The sequence below is a fragment of the Ailuropoda melanoleuca genome, chromosome 13 (assembly GCF_002007445.2).
Source record: "Ailuropoda melanoleuca isolate Jingjing chromosome 13, ASM200744v2, whole genome shotgun sequence".
In the NCBI taxonomy this organism is placed as follows: domain Eukaryota; kingdom Metazoa; phylum Chordata; class Mammalia; order Carnivora; family Ursidae; genus Ailuropoda; species Ailuropoda melanoleuca.
This window is the reverse complement of record NC_048230.1, coordinates 12447932-12463157: the sequence shown is the minus strand read 5'-3', so window position 1 is coordinate 12463157 and position 15226 is coordinate 12447932. Positions and strand designations below refer to the sequence as shown.

The 15226-nt window shown below is 36.4% G+C and overlaps 1 protein-coding gene across 5 annotated transcripts in view; it reads left to right on the top strand.

Moving 5' to 3' along the window:
- BRIP1 (BRCA1 interacting protein C-terminal helicase 1) overlaps positions 1-15226 on the top strand; it is a 180727-nt gene that overhangs the window by 117715 nt on the left and 47786 nt on the right. For 4 of the 5 annotated variants that reach the window (XM_034640449.1, XM_002924348.4, XM_034640446.1 and 1 more), the window contains 2 exons: positions 8719-8878; positions 10090-10211. The exons of the other annotated variant lie outside the window; for it this stretch is intronic. In XM_034640449.1, the coding sequence (XP_034496340.1) occupies positions 8719-8878; positions 10090-10211 (282 nt within the window). The remainder of the gene's footprint in view (positions 1-8718; positions 8879-10089; positions 10212-15226) is intronic. 5 annotated transcript variants of the gene reach the window in all.

Below are 15226 nucleotides of genomic sequence, written 5' to 3'. Positions count from 1 at the left end.
TTTATCATGAAAAGGTGTTAAATTTTGTCAAATGCTTTTCTACCTCAGTTGAGAAGATCATGTACCTTTTTTTTCTCCATTCTATAGTGTAGTGAATTATATATAATTGATTGTTTTTATGTGTTAAACAACCCTTGTGTTCCAGGGGTAAATCCCAATTGGTCATGATTTATAATACTTTTATTTTATTCATTTTTTAAAGAATTTTTTAAATTTCTATTTATCTGAGAGAGAGAAAAAATGAGAGAGAAAGCAAGAGTGGAGAGAAGGAGAAGCAGACTTCCATTGAGTAGGGATCCCAATGTGGGGCTCGATCCCAGGACCCAGAGATCATGACCTGAACAGAAGGCAGACACTTAACCAATTAAGCCACCCAGGCACCTCTATAATACTTTTAGTATGTTGCTGAATTTTATTTGCTAAAATTTGTTGAGGATTTTTGTATCAGGATTTATGAGGGATATTTATCTGTAGCTTTCTTTGCTTCTGGTATCTTTGTTTGCCTTTGGTATCAAAGTAATGCTAGCTTCTAGAATGAGTTAGGAAGTGTTCTCTCCTCTTCATTTTTTTGGGAGTGAGAAGGGTTGATTATAATTCTTTTATATATTTTATATATCCATATATATATATATAGTATATATATATTGTATGTATATATAATTATGTATTTTTGTAGATTATGTGTTTCTAAACATTTATTCATTACATCCAGATTATCCAATTTGGTGGTATACAGTTGTTCATAGTATTGTCTTATAATCCTTTTTATTTCTGTAAAGTTGGTTTTTATGTCTCCACTTTCTTTTGTGGTTTTAATCATTCAATGAGTCTTCTTTTTTTTCCTTTGTCAGTCTATCAAAGGTTTGTCAATTTTGCTGATCTTCAAAGAACAAACTTTCATTTCTCTACTTTTTCTGTTCTATATGTTGTTTATTTTTGCTCTGTTCTTTATTTTTTCTTTCCTTAAGCTAGTTTTTTGTTTAATTTGCTATTTTCTAGTTTCTTAAGATGTACAGTTAAGATTAATTTGAGCTCTTTTTAATGTATGTGTTTATACCTATAAATATCTTCTGTAGAACTGTTTTGCTGTATCATAAGTTTTGATATGTTTGTATTTTTGTTTTCATGTGTCTGAAGATACTTTCTAATTTCCTTTGTGATTTCTAGTTTGATCCAGTAGTTAGTTAAGAGTGTATTATTCAGTCTCCACATATGTGTGTATTTTTCAGTTTTCCTTCTGTTATTGATTTCTAGTTTCATTTTATGGTTGTCAGAAAAACCATTCAATCCTTTTAAAATTTATTATGACGTGTATTGTGGCCTAATCTATGGTCTATTCTAGAGTATGTTCCATGTGTACTTGAGAAGAACGTGTATTCTATTTTGTTGGGTTAAGTGTTCTATATATATCTGTTAGCTCAATTCTTTTATAGTATTTTTCTTTCTTTTTTTTAAAGATTTATTTATTTTAGGGAGAGAGAGCATGCAGTGGGAAGGGGCAGAGGGAGAGGGAGGGAGAATCCCAAGCAGACTCCCCTCTGAGCACAGAGCACAATGTGGGGCTCAATCTCTTGAGGCTAAGATCATGACCTGAGCAGAATTCAAGAGTCAGATGCTTAACCAACTGAGCCACCCAGGTGTCCCGATAGTGTTTTTCAAATTCTCTTTTTTCTTTATGGAACTTCTGTGTGGTTGTTTTGTTCATTATTGGAATTGGAATATTACAATCTCTTGCTGTTAATTGTAGAACTTTATTTTTCAATTCTATTCTGTCAGTATTTGTTTCATATGTTTTGGAGCTCTTTTCTTAGGCATTTATACATTTATAATCACATCTTCATGAGTTGACACTTTTTTCAGTATATAATATCTTTGTCTCTTTAACAGTTATTCACTGAAAATTCATTTTTTATGGTTTTGTGTTGTTGTCTGCACCTTTATTTCAACTTGAAGGACTCTCTCTAACATTTCTTATAAGGCAGTGAACTCCGTCAGTTTTGTTTATTCTAGGGAAGTCCTTATCTCACCTTCATTTTTTAGTGAATATCGTGTTCTTGGTTGATAGGTTTTTTTTCTTTCAGCACTTCAGATATACATTCCACTGGCCTGCAAGGTTTCTGCTGAGAAATTCACTCGTCATTTTATGGGGGTTCTTGCTTTGCTTTTGCTGCTTTCGAAATTCTTTGTCTGACTTTTGACACATTTGTTTATAATGTGTCTCAGTGTGACCTTCTTTGATTTCATCCTATTCGATGTCTGTTGGCTTCTTGAAGCTGGATGTCTGTTCTCCACCTCCACCCCTGATTTGGGAAGTGTTTTACTATCCTTTATTGATTTTTTAAAAATTTAAAAAAGATTTTATTTATTTATTTGACAGAGAGAGAGAGAGCAAGCATAAGCAGGGGGAGGGGCAGGAAGAGGGAAAGGGAGAAAGGGGCAGGTGGAGGGAAAGAGGCAGAGGGAAAGGGAAAGGGAGAAGCTGAGCAAGGAGCCTGCTGCAGGGCTCAATCCCAGGACCCTGGGATCATGACCTGAGCTGAAAGCAGATGCTTAATCAACTGAGCCACCCAGTTGCCCCTTGGCTATTCTTTAAATAAACTTCGGGCCCCCTTCTCACTTTTTTCTCCCTCTGGGAGCCCCATATGCATATACTTGTCTGCTTGGTGGTGTCCTATAAATACCCTAGGCTTTATTCACTCTTTTTCATTCTTTTTTCCTTTTTACTTCTCTTGATAATTTTTAATGACCTGTCTTCATGTTCATGGATCCTTTATTTTGATTAAGTCTGCTGTTGAATCTCTTCAGTGAATTTTTCATTTTACTTATTATTTTCTTCAGCTCCAAATTTTCTGTTTGGTTCTCTTTTATATTTTATATCTTCTTTAAAATTCTCATTTTGCTTATGTATCATTTTCCTGAGCTCGTTGAATATCTTTATGGTGATTATTTTGAATTCTTTGTCAGGTAATTCATATACCTCCATTTCTTTATAGTTGATTCCTGGAGTTTATTTTGTTTCTTTTTATCTACCCATATTGTGGGGGGGGGGGGGAAGAGTCTTTCATGGACTGGCTTTGTAGCTGCAGATTCTGGGGACCTCCAAAACCTTTCCTGTGGATGTGTCTTCTCTAGACTCCTATGTGTAAATTCCTAATTAGAGGGCTTTTCCTTTTTTTTTTTTTTTTTTTTTTTTTTTTGAGCTTGTAATCACTTACTCCCTCTGGTTTTTGTCTGTGGTACTACAGGTTCTCTGGAGTACTATAAGCCATCCAGCTTTCTCTTGTTTTCAGCAGCTCCCAGGCTTTTAGAGTATGTCAGGTCCCATCAACTCTCTAACTCAGGCAAGACAGAAACCAGTGCCTCAGGCAGTGCCAATCTGGAATGTTGTACAACATAGTCCACTCTTCTTGTCTTTCCATTCAGGCTAGAGACCGCCAAGCTATATAGGTTTGTCTGCTATACTGCTAGTCTTCTGGAGTGGCACCAAGGGACTTAACTGTCCTTTGTTCTCAGTGGCCCCCTGGCATCTAGGGTATACTGGGTCTTGTCAGTGCTCTGAGACAGGTGACACAGAAACCACCAGTGCTTCAGACAGCTTCCTGAAAAAGTGTGACATTGGATACACAGTCCAGCAGTTTCCTTTCCCTGGAGAAATTGGCAGTTGGGGGTTTTCTCCCCCTAATTAAGACGTGAGCCAGGGGGATAGATTATGGTGAGTGAATGCATTCTAGTCTAAACCTTAGCCTTTGTGCTCAGTAGCCCCCATCTCAGCACCATTTCCTGTCAGTGCTTAGATTTAGGCAAGACAGAAACCAGTCTCCTGGGTAGCTCCCCAAATAGTCTGTACATTGGATGTATGTTTCAGTCTTCTCTTTCCCTCCTCAGGGAAAAGCCAGGAGTTGGAAGTTTTCCCTGAGTCACACCATGCTGAGCTGGGGAGAGGGACTAAGGAAGTGGTGCCACGAATTTTCCTACTTTCTATGCAGCTGGTTTCATACTCATCTAGGGGCAGGAGTCTTAACTGTTTTCCAGATTTCTCACAAAAGTAATTGCTCCATGTATTGTTGAATCAGTGTTTCCATGAGGGTAAGGAGGGTTTGTTGATGCACACTTATTGAATTTTTAAAGTGGAGATGTGCGTGGATGTTGTGGTAAAATTAGTGTTTTGAAAATATTCTCTGGCTGAAATGTAAAGATGTAAGAGTGGTAGGTAAGAAACAGGAAATCCAGTTAGGAGATTATTGGAGTAGTTTTTCGAGAGATTTTAATAGCTTGGACTGGGGTGGTGGCTTTGGTTATGGAGAGATAGAAGACAAAGGAAAAAAAATTTGCTTTTCAGTTGTATCTATTTTTAATAAGTGTTGGTAAGTATATGGAGAATTGGAATTCTCATACACTGCAGTGAAAATATAAAATGGTGCAAGTGCTTTGGAAAGGAGTCAGGCAGTTCTTCAAAAGGTTAAACATAGAGCTACCATATGACCCAGGAATTACACTCATAATACCCAAGAGAAATGAAAACATGTCTATACAAAAACTTGTACATAAATGTTCATAGCAGCATTATTCATAATATCCCTAAGTAGAAACAACCCAAGTATCTTTCGATTGATTGATGGATAAATAAAACTTGGTATATTCGTGCAGTGGAATATTATTTGGTCATAAAAACCAAGTGCTGATACATGTTATTACATGGATGAACCTCAAAAACAATATACAGCTGACCCTTGAGCAACACAGGTTTTAATTGTGTGGATCTACTTATAAATAGATTGCTTTCAATACAGTACAGTGCCATGTGTGTATTTTCTCCTCCTTATGATTTTCTCTAGCTTATTGCTAAGAATGCAGCGTACAATACATATAACATATAAAATATGTGTTAATCAACTGTTTGTTTATGTTATCAATAAGGCTTCTGGTCAACAATAGGCTATTAGTAGTTAAGTTTTGGGGGAGCCGAAAGTTACATACATATTTTTGACTATATAGGGATTACTGCATTTTTCAAGAGTCAACTATACCAAGTAAAAGAAGTCAGACACAAAAGACCACATATTGTATAATTCCATTTATATGTAAGTTCCAGATTAGGGTAATACATAGAGACATAAAGTAAATTAGAAGTTGTCTAGGGCTGGGGAGGGGAGAAAGGGGGAAGATGGGGAGTGATTACTAATGGGTATGGAGTGATGAAAATGTTCAAATATAGTTGCAGAACTTTGTGAATCAAATAAAAGCCAATGAATTTACACTTTAAATGACTTATAATCTTATATGTAAATATTATATACTAGCAATTCAGTTTTGTATTTATTTATTTTTTAAAGATTTTATTGATTTATTTGTCAGGGAGAGAGCACAAGCAGAGGAAACAGCAGGCAGAGGGAGAAGCAGGCTCCCCACTGAGCAAGGAGCCCGATGGGGGACTCGATCCCAAGACCCCGGGATCATGACCTCAGCCAAAGGCATACGCTTTGACTGATCCACCCAAGCATCCCAACAGTTCAGTTTTAAAAATTTAATAGAATTAAAGAGCTTTAGAGCTAAAAATTCCTTCAGATATATCAAACTTTAACGGCCTTATTTTGCAGATAATTTTTTTTAAAGATCTATTAATATATGACCGTTTGTTTTGTATTTGCCATAAAAGTTGCCTAAAGTGATAAATATAATACATATTCTACTTTTTAATTGTAATATTCATGATGTATTTACAAATCTGTGGCTATTTTCATTATCCATAAGTTTTTGAAGTTCTTAAAATCTAAAAAGTCAGTAGATACTGTTTTTCTTCATTCATTATAACAAATTTTGAAATTTTGCATATATTAAAACTGCTTTGAAATATTTTAAACTTTTGTTAGATGTTTTCTAAATCATATACAACTCTTTGATATTCTGAATTCTCTTCTATATAATGGGAATTTCTTTGGGGGTAAATGTATATTGAACCAATTTCTTTGTTATTTCTCAAACTTGCCTTCTTAAATAGATTTTATGGGATATATTTTGGAGTGACCAACTTAATGATCTTCCTCAAGAAAAGAGAGAGTCCGTCCAGATTTTAAATGTTAAAAACATATTGTACTGGCAGTTATTATCTCAAGATCAAGGAATCAAAGACGAAATGCTATCTATGTTTTCATATGACATGAAACAGTATATCATTGGATTAAATTGCATTAAGTATCAACAATTATGCAAATTCATGACACATTTTACCTGGTTTTACATCCTAGGATATTTATATCTTCTTCTAAACTGCTTATTCAGTAGAGAAATTTAAAGAGATTAATATAGTATACTGAACATTATCAACTTTATAATAGTCTTATCTTTTCACTTGAAGACTCAGTTTGACTCTCCCATATACATTGTAACTCTGAATAATGTTACAAGGTTTTCATACTTCCTAGCACTGATGAGAGACTGATTCAAAAATACTGCATATTTTTAAAAAAATAGTGCATATTCAAAGAGCAAATTTTAATAGCCAACCCTTGAGGCACTCAAAGTCAAAAAGACTTTTAGATTAATGATTGCCTTTTTTTTTTTTTTACCTAATAACATGATATTACAGAGAATTTTTCTTTTTATTAATCAGGGTACCTTGATCATTGTATAATATACAATGAGGTATTTTACCAATTAGTGATTTTCTTAATCTGTTCCAGCTACTATAATAAAATACCACAGACTTTGTAGTTTATAAACACCAAAAATTTATTTCTCACAGTGCTGGAGGCTGGAAGTCCCAAGATCAGGTTGGATGACAGCCCTCTTCCTGGTCGGTGGGCAGGGTCTTCTGGCTGTGTCTCATATAGTGGAAGGAGCTAGGTGGCTCTGTGGGATCCCTTTAATAAGAGCACTCATCTCATTCCTGAAAGCTCCATGCTCATGACCTAATCACCTCCCAAAGGGCCCATTTCATAATACCATCATCTTCGGCTATTAGGAGTTCAACATGAGTTTTGAGGGGACACAAACATTTACACCATAGCAGTGATAAAAAATTTTATCTTATGATCTTATTAAGTTTATTTCTGAAAATAGATAAGGGTGATGGGGCGCCTGGATGGCTCAGTCGGTTAAGTTGGGACCCTTGATTCTGCTCAGGTCACCATCTCAGGGTCCTGGGATCAGCTCCTGTTGGGCTCTGAGCTCAGCAGGGAGTCTGCTTCTCTCCCTCTCCTTTCTCTGCCCCTCCCTTCCCCCACGTGTATGTGTTCTCTCTCAAATAAATAAATAAATCTTTATTTAAAAAAATGTATAAGGGTGAAATTCTGAGGAAATAAACCACCTTGTAAAAATTAGTTCTTGTTCTGTAGAGAATTTGGGGTGACGTCATGTTGCTTGCCTACATTATAATAACTGGTCGACATTGCATAGAACTCTGAATAGAACAAGTGGGTAAAACAGGTCAATTTAAATCATAATAATCTCTAGTACTGGCTTTTGTCTTTTTATTTCAGCTCTCATGTTTATTGTTAACTTCCACTTTCTTCGCATTTACTATCTGATTTTCTAGCTTCTTAAAAAGAATGCTTCATTCAGTTTCATGTTTTTAAAATAAATACATCTTAAACTATAAGTACATATCTAACTATTATTGCCTTTACCGAAGCCCATATTTTGAATTGTGGGTGCTTTTCTTACCATTCGTATCTAAAAATTTCATGAATTCTACTGTGTTTTTTTCTCTTTTAATTGTACGTTCTTTGTTTTTTCTGGTTTTATTGAGATATAATTGACCTATAACCCATATGTTCTTTAAGAATATAATCTTCAGTGTCGAGTTTGTTTGCTGGGTTTTTTTTATCCCACTAACTTTGTGTTGTTTTTAAATCTAAAGTTACGTGGCTGTTAGAATATGTAGTTAATCTGATATTCTTTGAAATTTGTTGAAAGTCCTTTTATAATCTAGCACATGGTTATTTTTGTAAATGTTCTCTTGTTCTTGTATACTTGTTATACTTGTATACTTGGGTAACAAGTAGAAATACTTGTTAGCTACCTGAGTCTCTGTTTATATATTTATTTGATTCAGTTTATCAGTGATGATCAAATTTTTAAATGGCTTTGCTGCCTATGGACTAGGTAAAATGATCTTAAAGAATCTTCAATAAAGAATCTTTAGTTGGGGTTCCTGGCTGCCTCAGTCTGTTAAGTGGTCGACTCTTGATTTCAGCTTAGGTCTTGATCTTAGGGTTATGAGTTCAAGCCCTGCACTGGGCTCCATGCTTGGCATGGAGCCTACTTTAAAAAAAAAAAATGTAAAGAATCTTCAGGTGAGAATATTAAGGAAATTTCACTTTAGGTTTAAAGAGATAACTTAAAATTTATCAACTTTGACAAAAGTCATTTTTTTCTGCTTTTGAAACCCCAAGAGAGCAATCATAGACGTAGTAGCAGCAGCAGTAATGTTAATAGTAATAGAAATGGTAACAGCAGCAGTAGCAGTTAACTTTTATGGAGCTCTTACTATCTGCCAGGCATCATTCAGAGCTATCTAAATTGGTTAATGAATTTAACCCAATAATGACTCTATGACATATTCTTGTTTTTCTCATTTTATAGATGAAAAAAGTAAAATGCAGAAAGGTTAATTTGTTTTCCATAGTCACATTGTTGTCACATTCTCTTTCAACAAACCAAGAAAAGTTTGTTCATTTGGACACGTAACAAGTTCGTTTTTTTCTTTCTCCTTTTCAGTTATTAGAAAAGTTAAAAGAACGTTGGCTCGACACTGGTTTATGGGATAATCTAGAGTTGGTGAAGACAGTCATTGTAGAACCTCAGGGAGGAGAAAAAACTGATTTTGATGAATTACTGCAGGTGTACTATGATGCAATCAAGTACAAAGGAGAGAAAGGTAAATGGAAATTATTTGATAGTCAATGAAAAAATATTTTTTATCATAAAGTAAGAAGTTGGTGCTGTCAGAATTTTGTTTGTTTTCTTTTTAAATGAATTGCACTTAAGAGAAAAATTATACTTTATAATCTGGATGAAAAGAAAATAAGTTGAAGAAATTCTTTTATTTGGAGTTGTTCTCCTATGAATATTTTCATTTGGAGATGCCAGTTCAACTTGAAGAAACAGCATACATTCAGGTAAGGAAGACATTTAATATAGTCTTCCTTACACTACCTAAAAGGTTTTGTGAAAGGGTGGATGGAGTATGCATAAATGTCTTCCTTACTAGCCAGATGAACCCTACATTTTGATGCAAATAATGTACTTTATGCTTACATTCTATTACAAAAGGTAAATTTGAGTTTTCAAAACACAGCTGAAGTCTCAATTTCAAATTTAGAGAATGTCCATAAAAAGTTTGACAGGAAGAGCTAATAGTAATAACTTATGAGCAGTGTATCATCTTTTTTTTTTTTAAAGATTTTATTTATTTATTTGACAGAGATAGAGACAGCCAGCGAGAGAGGGAACACAAGCAGGGGGAGTGAGAGAGGAAGAAGCAGGCTCCTAGCAGAGGAGCCTGATGTGGGGCTCGATCCCATAACGCCGGGATCACGCCCTGAGCTGAAGGCAGACGCCTAACCGCTGTGCCACCCAGGCGCCCCGAACAGTGTATCATCTTAAAGATGCTATAACTTAACTGTCAATATTGTCAGTATGATAAGATTATACAAAGTGTTTTGTATGTTTTAAATGTTTTCCAATATAATATTGATTCAATATGATATATAGTACAAACTAGAATTGTTTAAATCATTCTGAGAACTTTATATTCCGGTGGTAAAAATAGTGATTGCAATTTCACTTTTTTAAAGATAAAAGTAGTGATTGCAGTTTCACAATTGCTTAGTTCATCTGCAAGTTAATAATACTCTGATGCGGCTTTTCTGTGTGAGTTATCTGGGAGATACACAGTTTATAAATTGGCTTGGTACCACAGAAATGTAATGTTGTGTCCATTTTAAAAGTTTATCTCATAATTTTGTATTTTGATTCTTTTAAATTTGCTATGCTTACTTAATTAGATCTTTTCAAAATGACAAGGATAAGGAGTTTCAGGGAATTTGGGGTGTGTTTTTTAAAAGTCTTTATTTTTTGTTGCTTAAGATGGAGCCCTCTTGGTAGCAGTTTGTCGTGGTAAAGTGAGTGAGGGTCTGGATTTCTCAGATGACAATGCCCGTGCTGTCATAACAATAGGGATTCCTTTTCCAAATGTGAAAGATCTACAGGTAGGCCATCAAACCCTTAAGTTTTGTTTATCACAGAAGTTGTTGATTTTAAGTTTTTATTTAAATTCCAGTTAACATACAGTGTAATAATAGTTTCAGGTGCTGAAGTTCTTGATCATTATGTAAAGTTAATTATATGGTTTTTTTGTATCCTCAGATATTTTTTTATTAATTTTTTTTATTTTTAATGATTTTTTTATTATATTAATCACCATACAGTACATCCCCGGATTCCGACGTAAAGTTCAATGCTTCACTAGTTGCGTATAACACCCAGTGCACCATGCAATACGTGCTCTCCTTACTACCCATTACCAGTCTATCCCATTTCCCCACCCCCTCCCCTCTGAAGTCTTCAGTTTGTTTCTCATAGTCCACAGTCTCTCATGTTTCATTCCCCCTTCTGATTACCCCCCTTTTCTTTATCCCTTTCTTCCCCTACCGATCATCCTAGTTCTTATGTTCCATAGATGAGAGAAATCATATGATAATTGTCTTTCTCTGCTTGACTTATTTCACTTAGCATTATCTCCTCCAGTGCCGTCCATGTTGCAGCAAATGTTGAGAATTCGTTCTTTCTGATAGCTGAGTAATATTCCATTGTATATATGGACCACAGCTTCTTAATCCAGTCATCTGTTGAAGGGCATCTCGGCTCCTTCCATGATTTGGCTATTGTGGACAATGCAGCTATGAACATTGGGGTGCATATGGCCCTTCTCTTTACTACGTCTGTATCTTTGGGGTAAACACCCAGTAGTGCAATGGCTGGGTCATAGGGTAGTTCAATTTTTAACTTTTTAAGGGACCTCCACACTGTTTTCCAGAGTGGCTGTACCAACTTGCATTCCCACCAACAATGTAGGAGGGATCCCCTTTCTCCACATCCTCTCCAACAATTGTTGTTTCTTGCCTTGTCTATCTTTGCCATTCTAACTGGCGTAAGGTGGTATCTCAGTGTGGTTTTGATTTGAATTTCCCTGATGGCTAATGATTTTGAACATTTTTTCATGTGTCTGTTAGCCATTTGTATGTCTTCATTGGAAAAGTGTCTGTTCATATCTTCTGCCCATTTTATGATTTGTTTATTTGTTTCTCGTGTATTGAGTTTGAGAAGTTCTTTGTAGATCTTGGATACCAGTCCTTTATCTGTGGTGTCCTTTGCAAATATATTCTCCCATTCCGTGGGCTGTCTCTTAGTTTTTTTGACTGTTTCCTTGGCTGTGCAGAAGCTCTTTATCCTGATAAAGTCCCATAAGTTCATTTTATCTTTTATTTCTCTTGCCTTTGGAGATGTGTCGTGAAAAAGGTTGCTCTGGCCGATGTCATAGAAGTTGTTGCCTATGTTCTCCTCTAGAATTTTGATGGATTCCTGTCTCACATTGAGGTCTTTCATCCATTTGGAGTTTATTTTTGTGTATGGTGTGAGAGAGTGGTCAAGTTTCATTCTTTTGCATGTAGCTGTCCAATTTTCCCAGCACCATTTATTGAAGAGACTGTCTTTTTTCCACCGGATGTTTTTTCCTGCTTTATCAAAGATTAGTTGCCCAAAGAGCCGAGGGTCCATTTCTGGGTTCTCTATTCTGTTCCATTGGTCGATGTGTCTGTTTTTGTGCCAGTACCATGCTGTCTTTGTGATCACAGCTTTGTAGTACAGCTCGAAATCCGGCATTGTGATGCCCCCAGCTTTGTTTTTCCTTTTCAACAGTTCCTTGGAGATTCGGGGCCTTTTCTGGTTCCATACAAATTTAAGGACTATTTGTTCCAGTTCTTTGAAAAATGTCCTCGGTATTTTGATCGGGATAGCATTGAAAGTGTAGATTGCTCTGGGTAGTATGGACATTTTAACTATGTTAATTCTTCCAATCCATGAGCATGGAATATTTTTCCATCTTTTTATGTCTTCCTCAATATCTTTCAAAAGTGATCTATAGTTTCTAGCATATAGGTCCTTTACGTCTCTGGTTAAGTTAATTCCAAGGTAACGCATGGTTTTTGGTGTTATTGTAAATGGGATGGATTCCCTAATTTCTCTTTCTTCAGTCTCGTTATTCGTGTATAGAAATGCAACTGATTTCTGGGCATTGATTTTGTATCCTGCCACCTTACTGAATTGTTCTATAACTTCTAATAGTTTGGGAGTGGATTCCTTTGGGTTTTCCATATAGAGTATCATGTCATCTGCAAAGAGAGACAGTTTGACTTCTTCTTTGCCGATTTGGATACCTTTGATCCCTTTTTGTCTTCTGATTGCTGTTGCAAGGACTTCTAGTACTATGTTGAATAATAGTGGCGAGAGTGGGCATCCTTGTCGTGTTCCTGATCTTAAGGGAAAGGCTTCCAGCTTTTCCCCATTGAGAATAATGCTTGCAGTAGGCTTTTCATAGATGGCTTTTATGAGATTGAGAAATGTACCCTCTATTCCTACACTCTGAAGGGTTTTAATCAGGAAAGGATGCTGTATTTTGTCAAATGCTTTTTCTGCATCAATTGAGAGGATCATATGGTTCTTGAGTCTTTTCTTGTTGATATGATGTATCACATTGATTGATTTGCGAGTGTTGAACCATGCTTGCATCCCAGGTATGAATCCCACTTGGTCATGATGGATAATCCTTTTAATGTACTGTTGGATTCTATTAGCAAGGATCTTGTTGAGGATTTTGGCATCCATATTCATTAGAGAAATCGGTCTGTAATTCTCCTTTTTGAGGGGGTCTTTGCCTGGTTTGGGGATCAAGGTAATATTAGCCTCATAGAATGAGTTTGGTAGCTTTCCTTCTGTTTCTATTTTTTGAAATAGCTTTAGGAGAATAGGTATTATTTCTTCTTTGAATGTTTGGTAGAATTCCCCAGGAAAACCGTCTGGGCCTGGAGTTTTATTATTTGGAAGGTTGTTTATCACTGACTCAATTTCTTCATAGTTAATTGGCCTATTTAAGAAATCTATTTCTTCCTGTTTCAGTCTTGGTAGTTTATAGGTTTCCAGGAAGGCCTCCATCTCTTCCAGATTGTTTAGTTTTTTGGCATATAGCTGTTGATAAAAGTTTCTAATAATCCTTGCAATTTCAATGGTGCTGGTCGTGACCTCTCCCTTTTCAGTCATAATTTTAATAATCTCAGTCCTTTCTCTTTGTTTTTGGACAAGTTTTGCCAGTGGTCTATCAATTTTATGGATTCTCTCAAAGAACCAGCTTCTAGTCCTGTTGATCTGCTCTACTGTGGTTCTGGTCTCTAATTCATTGATTTCTGCTCTAATCTTGGTCAACTCCTTCCTTGTCAGTGGGTTAGGCCTGTCCCTCTGTTGCTGTTCCAGTTTCTTGAGGTGAGAATATAGAAACTGCATTTTAGATTTTTCTATTCTTTTGAGTGAGGCTTGGATGGCTATGTATTTCCCCCTTAGGACTGCCTTTGCAGTATCCCATAGGTTTTGGACCGTTGTGTATTCATTCTCGTTGGTCTCCATAAATTGTTTAATTTGTTTTTTGATTTCCTGGTTTATCGAGTCATTCTTGAGCAGGATGGTTCTTAGCCTCCAAGTGTTTGAGTTTCTTCCAGGTTTTTCCTTGTGGTTGAGTTCCAATTTCAGAGCGTTGTGGTCTGAGAATATGCAGGGGATAATTTCAATCTTTTGGTATTGGCTGAGACCTGTTTTGTGTCCCAGAGCATGATCTATTCTTGAGAATGTTCCATGGGCATTTGAATAGAATGAGTATTCTTTGGTTCTGGGGTGTAGTGTTCTATATATATCTATGAGGTCCAACTCGTCGAGTATGGCATTCAAAGCCTTTGATTCTTTGCTTAGTTTTTGCCAGGGTGTTCTGTCTATTTCTGATAGTGGGGTGTTGAGGTCCCCTACTATTACTGTGTTCTTATCTATATGTCTCTTTATTTTGGTTAAGAGTTGGCTTGTGTATCTTGCTGCTCCCCTGTTGGGGGCATATATATTAATAATTGTCATATCCACTTGTTGAATACTTCCTTTAAGAATAATATAGTGCCCTTCTGTATCTCTCTCTATGGCCTCTAGTTTAAAATCCAGTCTATCTGATATGAGAATTGCTACTCCAGCTTTCTTTTGAGGTCCATTTGCGTGGAAGATGGTACTCCATCCCCTTACTCTAAGTCTGAATGCATCTTTGGGTTCAAAATGAGTCTCTTGTAGACAGCAAATGGATGGGTCATGTCTTTTTATCCAATCTGCAACCCTGTGGCGTTTTATGGGAGAGTTTAAGCCATTTAGATTGATAGAGATTATTGACAGATATGATTTTAATGATGCCATTTCTCTTTAAAGTCTTTGTATCGGTTGTGACTTGCTGCTCTGTATCACTCTTGGGGCCTTTTTACCTTTATAGAGCCCCCCTTAATATCTCCTGTAGGGCTGGTTTCGTGGTTACGAAATTGGTTAATGATTGGCGATTTTGGAACGTCTTTATTTCTCCATCAATTCTGAATGACAGCTTTGCTGGATAAAGGATCCTTGGCTGCATGTTTTTCTCTGAAAGAGCTTTAAAAATGCCCCCCCAAGCCTTTCTCTCATTCCAGGTCTCTGTAGACAGGTCTGACGTAATCCTGATACCTTTGCCTTGGTACGTGAGAAATTTCTTTGCCCTGGCCGCTTTCAATACTGTATCCTTGGATCTAATATTTGCGAATTGCACTATGACATGCCGTGGCGTAGGTTTGTCCTGGTTGAGCTTGGATGGGGTCCTCTCTGCCTCTTGGACACGAATGCTTGTTTCCCTTGCTAGATTAGGGAAGTTTTCAGCTACAATTTGTTCAAATATCTCTTCTAGACCTCTGTTTTTCTCCACCCCTTCAGGGATGCCGATGATTCTGACATTGGATCGTTTCATAGAGTCAGTAATCTCCCGTAATCTACATTCGTGGGCGTGGATTTTTTTAAGACCAGCTTCTATTTTCGTTTTTTCTTCTACTAACCCATCCTCCAATTCGCTAACGCGTTCCTCTGCCTCGGTGACCCTGGCCGTCAGAGCCTCTAGTTTTGACTG